Genomic DNA, 10,379 nt, shown 5'->3' on the forward strand with positions numbered 1-10,379 from the left:
GATGAGGGTGAAACTCCCAGATATGGCTTGGGTAATAAATCTGGTTCGATGAAGAATTCACATGGAATTCAAAAGGATTATTTACCATTCCAAGTGGAACTGTGACTGGATACGAGGAGCAAAGAGCTGTGCACGAGGCAGTGTGGAAGGGCAGTTGGAGGGGAGAGGAACAATACCTGCCCGTGTCACTTCACGAGTGCGTTCCCGGGTGATGCTAATGAGCATTGCACTTGAAATGCAGGCCTGATTTGTGATGAGATCAGCTCTGCAGAGTACATTTGTGGAATGCTCACCTGATTGGCAGCACTGCCTCTTGAAGGGCTGAAGAGCTCTAATTGCCAAAGAACGTACTATAAATTTGTTAACAGCTTCTGCTTTCTCATTGGTGGGTCTTCTCCTGCTAAGCACCAGGAAATTACTAATTTTCAGGAGTTAGTCACTCACATCTGGGTTTTCCAGAGAAACCTCCATCACCACGCTTGTAAATCCTGGCTTAGCACTTGTCCATCAGCAGCCAGCTGGAAATCAGTCACTCCTGTAGTGGACAACTTGAGCACCATGTGGTTGCCATCCAACATGTGTCCTCCTTGGCTCATTCCTCCTTGTTTCCTCACCGCAAAACCAAGGTGCACAAAGACCATTAGGAAGGAACTAAGCAGTTTGGCTGCAGCTGCCACAGACCAGAAATTACAGGTTTTTGGCAGTTCATGGGCAGGGCTTTGATGTACTTATTGGTACGTTCAGCCCAGGGGCACCTCAGGCTGAACGTATCCACTAGTTATTTATTTTTTCAGGAGCACAATAGAAATATTCAGAAGCCGATGTAATTATGTCAGTGACTTTGCTTTTAAGATTGAGTCACAAATTAGAAAATAATATTCACATGTTCCTTCTAATTGGGAACAGATATGGGATGGTTTATCTTTTTGAAATAATTTCCAAATGTGTCCTGAAGAGGGATTTGCAGCCGAAGGAGAAAGGGCACCAAGAGCGCTTGGGCAAGAGGCTTTAATTCTTTAATTCTGCCTTTAATTCTGGCACACAGCTTTGAAATCCCTGCACACCTCTCTCCAGAGGTGCTCTCCAAGTGGAACTTGCTGTCACTTTTGGCAGGCATCTCCGGTGCGGGTTTTCCTTTGCTGTCAGGTTTTATGTGGGTTTCCCACTGTTAAGCACCAACCGTATGGCTTGTAAATCAGAAAAGCCTAAAGGTTTGCAAGTGATTAATAGGCAGAGGTGCTCAATTAGAAATGCCTCAGCAGCACTTGAGCACTCGAGGGTCTTTGGAAAACTGAGGCCGTTTCTGATCTCACCTTTTTGGTGCACTTTTGGGCAACCCCAACCTTGCGTGTCCCCTTGTTAACAACATGGAAACATAAAAAACAGCATTGAGGTTTCATTTCTCAGGTGCAGAGGAAACCTTCTGGGTTTCTGGGGTTGTTTACTGCAGAGGGTTTCTCAAGCTTTTTTTAGTCTTGGTTCTTCAAGTTAATTCTTCATCTCCTTTAGCTTTCCAGAAACGTCAGCTGATCTGTCAGCTTTTTTAATTAGTTATCATTTAGAAGAGCTTCCAGCACCTGCACCCTGCTTCAAACTGAGGCAGAGGGAAATCTCATTGCTTGGTGAATGGAGAGAATTAGCAAATAAAAGGAGTAATTAAAAAAATGCAGCTAAAGGAAGAGTTTATACCATTAATAATTTCTGTAGCGTCTTTGGTGGTGGTGAGAGGTGAACAAAGCAGCTGCAGAAGTAACCATTAGAGGTGTTATAGTGGAAGGAACAGAGGTGTGTTAGTGGGAAGAGAAGAGGAAGAGGAGAGGAAGGGTAGAAGATGAGTTGGAGATGTTGGAAGGTGAGGAGAGAGCTCCAAGTCACTAGGGAGGAGGTGGGCAGCAGAGAGGTCCCTGGAGCATCTGAAGAAGGCGGGTCACACAAGTGCTGCCCACAGGGATGGTCCAGGTACTCTGAACCTGACTTGTGCAGAGCAAACCATTTAGTTTTACTTGCTGGCTGCTCCAAATTAGTTTTTCTCAAGTACAACCTTTAGGACTTGTATTTTCTCTTTTGTATCTTCTGTAAATTCAGTGTAATGCCGGGAACTTTTTCCCAGCCTCTCCAAAAGGGATCACGGTGTTGCCTCTGCTGGAACAAAGAGAATATTAAAGCTTTTGTCATCCCTTCTAAATAAAACTCAAGGAGTTATTGGTAACATTTGGTATGAAAATATATTTCAAAATGAATTTCCATATTCTCTGAAATGAAAGATAGAAGCCTTATGTATAGGAAAGAATTAATGGTAACAAGTTGGGAATTCAGGGAATCTTCGAACCTGAGTGACTGTCGATCAAGTTGTAAATTGGAATTTCCAGCCTGTGTGTAGGTGCTGGCACGATGCCATTTGATTTATACACTTAAGACATTAGGTTCAGTGTGGTTACCCAGGAATAATGAAATGCATTAGATCCATGTTTGCAATTAGTATTCCCTGTGTGTGTGTGTATATATATATATGTGTATATATATCTATCTGCAAACAATCAAGAAACTCACCTTCCTCCACTGTCCACAGTGCTTGTCTGATTGTTTTCACCAAGCTGAATGTTTAAAATCTTCAGACCCACCATGGTTAGGGGGATTTTCCTCCTAAATGTTGCTGGCAACACCGTTTAAAAAGGTTCTGGGGCTTTAAGGGTTAGTGGAAAAATACAGTTTGTGAGATTCTTCAAGCTCTTTATGAAATCTCTAGGGACTGTTTTCATTTCACATAGTTCCATGGACCAAAAAAAGCTGGGATTTGTATTGAGGAAAAATTTGACTGGCTTGGAGGGATTGTGGTTGTCACCCTTAGGATCTTTATTCTCAGCTTAATAAGCCTTTTAGTATCTGCAAGTGTTCCCTGCCATTGTATGTCACATACCTGTTGCTCAGCTTCCTCTGAGTAAAGCTCAGATGTGATGTATTTTATGGAGTGTGCCTTAAAAATTATTAGATTGAGTGTCGAGCAATGAAAACATACGTTTTCTGCAATTTTCTGTGATATATCAGAGCCCACAATTGCAGAATATTTATCTCAAAACCTGAAGTCAGTAAACCTTGATGTCTCAGCCAGGCTGGTAATTAATGTTGTGCAGTAATAAATCCTGCAGATGTCCTGACACCCACGGGAGAGCTGCTGGTTGCTCTGTGGCATCACTGGAAGGCCAACCTAGGTGTGAAGGAGGAGCAACTCTTTTGGAGCCCTCCTTCAGGGGGCTGCTGGCAGGAGAGAGGGCAAAGACAGTGGAGAAGCTCCACTGAATCCCAGTTATCATTACACTGGGAAGTGTCATGCAACATGTAATGAATTTCAGAAGCACCTTCAGCTTGGCACGAAGGAGTCATCCCTGTTGGTCATGCACAGTAGGGCTTATTTTTTTTCCCTCAAGCAGACAACTGGAAAACTGAAGATTTAGTAGTAGAGAATGGTGGAGAAGATCCTGACCTGTGGGCTTCCCAGAGCAGCTCCTGGGCAGGGCGAGGGGCTTTGGGCATGGGAAGCCACCTTCTTTTTTGTCTTTTGGGGCTGGTGTTTGGGTTTGGCTGCTTGGTATGTCTGATGTTAAAAGAAGTAACTTGAATTTGGAATATTTTTACGGCACTGAATTCTCTTGTCTCGGTGTCTACTCGCTGGTGGATGAAACTTGGCAGGCTTAACAGCAGCTTGGACATAGTCCTCAGCTGGATAACTTCCCTGGCAGAGGTGGTAATTAAGTCATACCTAAGCCTGGAGAGCCCTGGTCTGGAGTCCAAGACAAGAGAGAGGTTGACTCATCTGCAGCCTTGCTGTAGGGCTGCTCCTCATCCACCAGGGATGTTTAACTTGTAAGAAGTAATAAGCTTAATAGGTTGACTTTATTTAATTATTAATGATCCCTTTCTGTCCTTACAGCCCATAAAACACCCTGTAAGTTGGCAAAACACTCATAATATTGATCAGGAGCCAGCGAGATATTTATTCCCTCTTTGCCCCAGCGCCCATAAATCTGGCTCCGTTGCCTCGTTCCCTTGGCGGGCGGGATTTACAGTGGCCTGTTCCTTAAAAGCTTTTTGTAATGAAGGAATAAATGCCCATCGGTCTTTGTTGGCTGTCTGGAGCCCTCCTGTTTGCTGGGGACCTGGAGATCCTGGTGGGCTGGTGCCTTCCCCCTTAGCAACGCCGCCAGGGAGAGAAGGCATGCGTGCTAGGGAGCAGTCAACTGCTAAGCACTCACTTTGCAATAGAGCGGGGTCTTCTCCTGCCGAGAGAGGAAGCCCCTGTGTTTTCTCAGCATATTGTTCCCGGCTCCTCTTCCATGCCTCTCCTCCCAGTTCCTGCTTTGCTTGGGGCAGGAAAACACTTGGGAAATTCCTTGCTGCTAGCCCTTTCTTCTCGCCTTCCCTTCTTCTCCTCCCCCGTTCTTCATTGCAATTAAAAACATCATGAACCTTTCCCAACGATTCAGTCCTGTCCCCCCACCCTGATGTTCCTCTTTTCATGCATCACAAGGTTGCATCACCAATTCCAACCAAAGCCCTGTGGTTTATCATATGCCCACAGGGGCATCTCAAAGGGGTCTGTTTAAACAACAAGGCCCGGCACAACTGCCTGCCCAGGTGATGCCCATGCTTCTTGCATGCTGGACCACAAAGCTAACGAGATGTTCTGGGGCTCTCCAGGAGTTTGGGAGGTGTGGGGGTTAGGTTGACTTCCTTTCCTTGGAAGAGACACATTATCCTTGTCAGCTGGCCAACAGGAAGGGAAATTTGGCAGTGCTCTCACTGAGCTGGCCAGGTTACTACTGCACTAAGTGGTTGTACTTCAGTGAGCAACCAGAAATGGCAGGAGCACAGCACGGTCACAGAATTATTTTCTTTAGCAAGAGACAAGAAAAGAAAAAAAATCAAGAATGCTTTAGTGTTGTTGGGAGTGTGGAGGATAAACCATCCCTTCAAAATACCTGCTTGGTATGTCTGCCATGGTAGAAACCTCCTGTCCATTATGGTTTTAATGTAACCTTTCAAAATCTCATCGAGCCTTTTAACAAACCATGGGTAATTTTAGATGACGAGTGAGTGACACAAGGTCTTTATGATCCTTGTTATGGCTTTGGTGAAAGCAAAGGGAATGTTGATGGCAAGTTCTCAGCCTCTCCATCCACACACTGTTGCCTATGCTATCAGTTCTGAGTCCCTGTGTGGACATGGGTTTAATTTCCACCCTGCACCTCATTTTTTGTGTTTGCCACTCATGCCTCTCCACCAAGTCTATATGAGGGACAAAAGAAGTTGAAAGCAGAGATGAATGTGAGTGAGGAGGAGTGGGATGGAGAGTTGATACCAGCACTGCGAGGCTCCTGCTTGGATCTATTGGTTGTAGAACCACCAGGGTGGGAAAGTCCCTCCACAGGGCTGAGCTGCAAGGTCCTAGCTGAGCATCTCTGGTGCAAACCCAACAGTGGAGACTGCAGCTCCTGGAGCCAAGCTCTGCTCTGAGCAGATCTGCTTTCCCTGTTCCCTCGTGCTACCGAGTTAGCCCTCCCCCGTTCCCGGTGCCCAGTATTTATGTTTCCAGATAATAATGAGGTGATGTGGCTGGCAATGTCATTTAAATAATTGGACATTATCTTGAGAAACAAGCACATCATTAGATCAAAATAAACTGAGAACTGAAATTTTCATCTGTTTCTAATAGCCCTTCACCTATGTGCAGAATTGCTGCCACAGCTGAGGTTTGTTTCATTATTCCCACCTCTGTGTCTACTTCGAGTTCACTCCAGTGGTGGAGACTCCTGCAAGAGCAAAGAGCTTGGTGGTTAGTTTTGGCCCAGACTTAGTGGCTTTTTCCTCTCCTGGTGTGAAGATACCATGGAGTATTTTGCAGTCTGACTCTGGAGTGTTTGTCCCTTGAGGTTTGTACCAGCAGCCTGGGTTTGGATGTACAGCTTCAGATGAAAGGCTCAAAAAACAGACTGATCTTACAACTCTGCTTTTCTTTTAAGTTTAAGAGTTCAGAATCTCTTCATTCCTTTCTGTTTATGCATTGAAAAAATAGCAGCTGGTGTGATCAGTGAAGTCATGTGAGACGTGTTCTTCAGCATTAGGTGTCATCAAGGACCATCTGAGGTCATGAGGACCCTGCCGTCCAGCTTTGAGTTGGTTCTGAGAGAAGGACCCCACCAGATTTTAAAGTTTAAAAGTCAAAGAGTCTTGTTTTGGCTTTGACAGCTACAACTGAAAGTCTCCAGTGCTGAGGGGGTTGTTCAGAGTGGAAGTTACCAGGGAAGGAATCAAGGGAAGTACTCATTTGAGTATTTCTGAATGTCCATCTCAATATCCACTCCCTTTATTTTTAGGGATTGGTTTGGTGTCTTTCTCCTGATGAGTTGCTCTTCCTCACATCTCCTCGTGCTCTTGTGCAGATGATTTATTTAAAGGTATGGCAGGGCTGGCTGAAATGAAACACTGCTCCTCCTCTTCCCGCTTGTTGCTGACCGCTCCAATAATTCATGTTTTAGCTCATTAGCTAACAGGGATGTGAGCAGTGGTCCTCCGGGGGACTGCAAGGAGGGGAGGTGATCTACTGCTGACAACTCTGCTCTTGGACTGGCCTTCCTTGGGGGAAATGAAAACTCCTCCAAGAAGCCATGGATCCCAGAAGTGAAACTGGAGCATCAGAGAAACAGTTACGGTGTTTACGGCTTGGTGTGGGGATTTCAGAGATGGGCTGTCTGCCAGGGAAGTCCCCAGGACTTCCCCTTCAAAAGGCAGTACTTGTGGTTGGAGATGTAGGGAGGATGTCCCTGCATGTTGTCTCTCTAGATACTCATTTCAAACCAGCCCCTCTGCGTTTTGCCTATCCACGAGGTGTGGGCCACAAAACCCAAGCAACGTGTCTCTCTTCTCCCCAGTTTGTACAGTTGCACATTTAAATCTCCTTCGACAGCCATCAGCCCCCAGATATCAGAGGCTTTTAAAAAAAAAAACTAATTTTGGTTCATAACGTTTGCTGGGATCCCACCACAACTCTGAATGTCCCTCCAAAGGCAGAATTTGGCCGTAATGATTTGAGTCTTTTGGTGGCCTAGGTGGACAAGAAAATTTAGGTGGGTTTGTTCAAAAGGGAAACTGAAGTGAGGGAAAAGACCCACGTGTGGAGGTTGAACTTCAGGTGAGCGTAGATGAACAGAAAGGGGCTTCTCTCCAAGCCATGGTGGTTGAGCACAGCAACCAAGGCTCTGACAGGAGCCAGAGGTTGCTCCTCCTCATGGCACGGGTTCTGGTTAGGTTTTTCACCTTAAAACAATGCAACTAACCCCAGGAATGACAGATGTGCCAGTAACAGAAGTCCTTTCCTTCCTCCTCTCCTCCTGGGACACCTGAAAGGATGCTCTGCTTATCAGATCCTGCCAGCAAAGGTTAATTTGCAGCTCCTCAGATGTTTGGGGTTGTCTTTTTTTAGCTTGCAGGAGTCATTCAAAGGTTTGATCTCAAGGAAGCACACTTGGTGGTGATTTTCTGTTTACACATTATCTCTGAAAAACAACCCCCCAAAAAAAAGACCTGGATCTGTTTGGAAGGTAAATCCTGGTGAGGGTGGAGGAGCTCATGCTTTGGGAAGCTGTGCCTGAAAGCATCCAGGCAGGTCAAAGCAAGGTCACTCTGCTTGTCCCAGGAAATGATGCAAAACTAATCCAGATTTGCTGCTGGAAGGATCTGTTTACATAAGTATTTAAAAACAGATTAGGGCTAACCTGACACTAGATTAACCAGCAGAAGTGTCGACATGGCTGGAAGGCAGAAACAGTGCTGGGCCTTTTGTACTCCATCATCTGTCCCCAGGACAAGTTGCCTGGCTTGGGTGGTGTGTGTGGTTTTCATGAGCTGGACTGACTACCTGAGGTACCTCTAAATGGCACCTTGTCTAGGGCTAGATCTCTTAGATCATGTAATTGTATGGTAATTATGCTAATGGAGACTTGAGGGACTTGTTTGGAGTCCTTGTTAGCTGGTAACCTGATAGCATCCAGGCTTTTGAGAGGTCTTTGACACATCAGGAGGAAATGGTGCTTCAAAGGGTTGTTTTGGCCATTTGCAACTTAGAAAAACAAACAGGAACCATCCATAGAGCTTCTGCACTGAAAACATTGCTCCACTTGCAGAAGGCAACAGCAAGGCCTGCAGTGCAAGCCCAAGTGCTTGGTTACTTCTGCTTTTAGGTACAGAAACCTGGTGCATTCTCTGAAGCCTGTTTTTTGCAGCACAACCTAAATATGGAGCCAGGCTGCCTGTTACTGTCTCTGGTCTTCAGAGAGTCATAGAATGGGTTGGGAAAGAACTTTCAGATCATCCAGTCCAACTGCTAATCCAGCACTGCCAAGGCCCCCACTGACCCGTGTCGCTCAGCACCGTGTACAGGGCTTTGAAACCCCTCCAGGGGTGGGGACTCCATCACTGCCCTGGGCAGCCTGGGCCAGGGCCTGACAACTCTTTTGGGAAGGAATTGTTCCTAATGTCCAATCTCAACCTCCCCTGGAGCAACTGGAGCCCATTTCCTCTTGTCCCATCACTTGTTCCTGGGGAGCAGAGCCCAACCCCCCTGGCTCCAACCTCCTCTCAGGCAGCTGCAGAGCCAGCAGGTCTCCCCTCACCTCCTTGTCTCCAGGCTGGACACCCCCAGCTCCCTCAGCTGCTCCTCCTCACCCTTGTGCTCCAGCCCCTTCCCCAGCTCCCTTGCCCTTCTCTGGACACGCTCCAGCCCCTCTATGTCCTTCTTGTGGTGAGGGGCCCAGACCTGACCCCAGGATTTGAGGTGCCCCCTCATCAGTGGCCAGCACAGGGACAATCCCTGACCTGGTCCTGCTGGCCACACTAGGGCTGATACAAACCAGGATGTTGGTGCCTTCTTGGCCACCTGGGCACACTCTGGCTCATGTTCAGCTACTTCATGATGGTGAGGTCTCTTGCCCCAACTTGTTGCCAGCCCTCAGGGCAGCCTCAGGTTTTTTAAGCCCTCCTGGCTGTGGTGGTCTGATGACCCCACAGGCACAGCACCTGCCGAGGGAGATCTGGGGTGTTGCAATAATATGATGAGGTGGGTGACACAAACACCACTGCAAGGAGATTTGGTTGAACTGTTTCTGTAAGAGATTTTTTGCCAATAATTTGAAGGGGGGATGATTTTCATGGTGGTTAACTGCTGTTTGCTGGTGGTGACCATAATCCAAGCTGAACTTGCCGATGCAGAGTCAAGGTTGGGTTGGAGTGACCTGTCTCCTTTGGCTTCTCTAGGGAAGAAAAGGAGCGCTGGATACGTGCGAAGTATGAGCAGAAGCTCTTCCTGGCCCCGCTGCAGTGCCTGGAGCTTTCTCTGGGCCAGCATCTCCTGAGGGCCACAGCTGAGGAGGACTTGAGGACGGTCATCCTGCTCCTTGCCCACGGCTCTCGGGAGGAGGTGAACGAGACCTGCGGAGACGGGGATGGGCGTACTGCCCTCCACTTGGCCTGCAGGAAGGGAAACGTGGTGTTGGTGCAGCTCTTGATTTGGGTGAGTACTTGGCTTATGGGGTTGGCTTTCAGTTGGCTGCGTCCCTCAGCGGGTTCTACAAAGCTGATGTCCCAGGTCTCAGTGTTCCTGCTCTCAAAAGGCAGCAATGCCAGGTTGGAAGGGACCTCAAGGATGATTTGGTCCAACCTTTCTAGATGACAATACAGTTTAAATGAGATGGCCCTACACCCTGTCAGGCTGAGTCTTAAAACTGTCCAATGTCGGGGAATCCACCACTTCCCTTGGGAAACTATTCCAATGTCTAACTGTTTCCATGGGGAAAAATTTTCTTCTGGAGTCCAACTGGAATCTCCCCAGGAGTAATTTGCACCCATGAACCCTTATCTTCCCCATGTGACCCCTTGTAAAAAGGGAGTCTCCATCTTCCTGGTCTCCACCCTTTCTGTGCTGATACATGGAGATAAGGTCTCCCCTAAGCCTAAGATTTCCCCAGCACCCATTTGAAGCTCCATCATGACACATTTTGTTCCACACAAGAACCTCTCCCTGTAGAAACCTTTACATATGCAGGTTGCCCAGGGAAGCTGTGGCTGCCCCATCCCTGGAAGTGTTGAAGGGCAGGTTGGATGGGGCTTGGAGCAGCCTGGTCTAGAGGGAGGTGCCCCTGCCCATGCAGGGGGGTTGGAACGGGGTGATCTTTAAAGTCCCTTCCAACCCAAACCAGTCTGGGATTCTGTGACTCAGTGCTGCTCACCTTGTCAGGCTGGTGTCCTTCCTGCCCTCTTCTCCCCCTCCTCAGCTACATTCCAACCTATCCTCAGTCCCTTTCCTCCACTCTAAGGCTCTGGTGGCCCCG

General features: G+C 47.4%; 1 protein-coding gene across 9 annotated transcripts in view; it reads left to right on the top strand.

The window, feature by feature from the left end:
* The window catches only part of AGAP1 (ArfGAP with GTPase domain, ankyrin repeat and PH domain 1), a 337,725-nt gene that overhangs the window by 320,220 nt on the left and 7,126 nt on the right, over window positions 1–10,379 (top strand). For all 9 annotated transcript variants that reach the window (XM_051623022.1, XM_051623024.1, XM_051623027.1 and 6 more), the window contains one exon: window positions 9,307–9,562. In XM_051623022.1, coding sequence (XP_051478982.1) covers window positions 9,307–9,562 — 256 coding nt within the window. The remainder of the gene's footprint in view (window positions 1–9,306; window positions 9,563–10,379) is intronic.

Source organism: Apus apus, chromosome 6 (assembly GCF_020740795.1).
Source record: "Apus apus isolate bApuApu2 chromosome 6, bApuApu2.pri.cur, whole genome shotgun sequence".
Lineage (NCBI taxonomy): Eukaryota > Metazoa > Chordata > Aves > Apodiformes > Apodidae > Apus > Apus apus.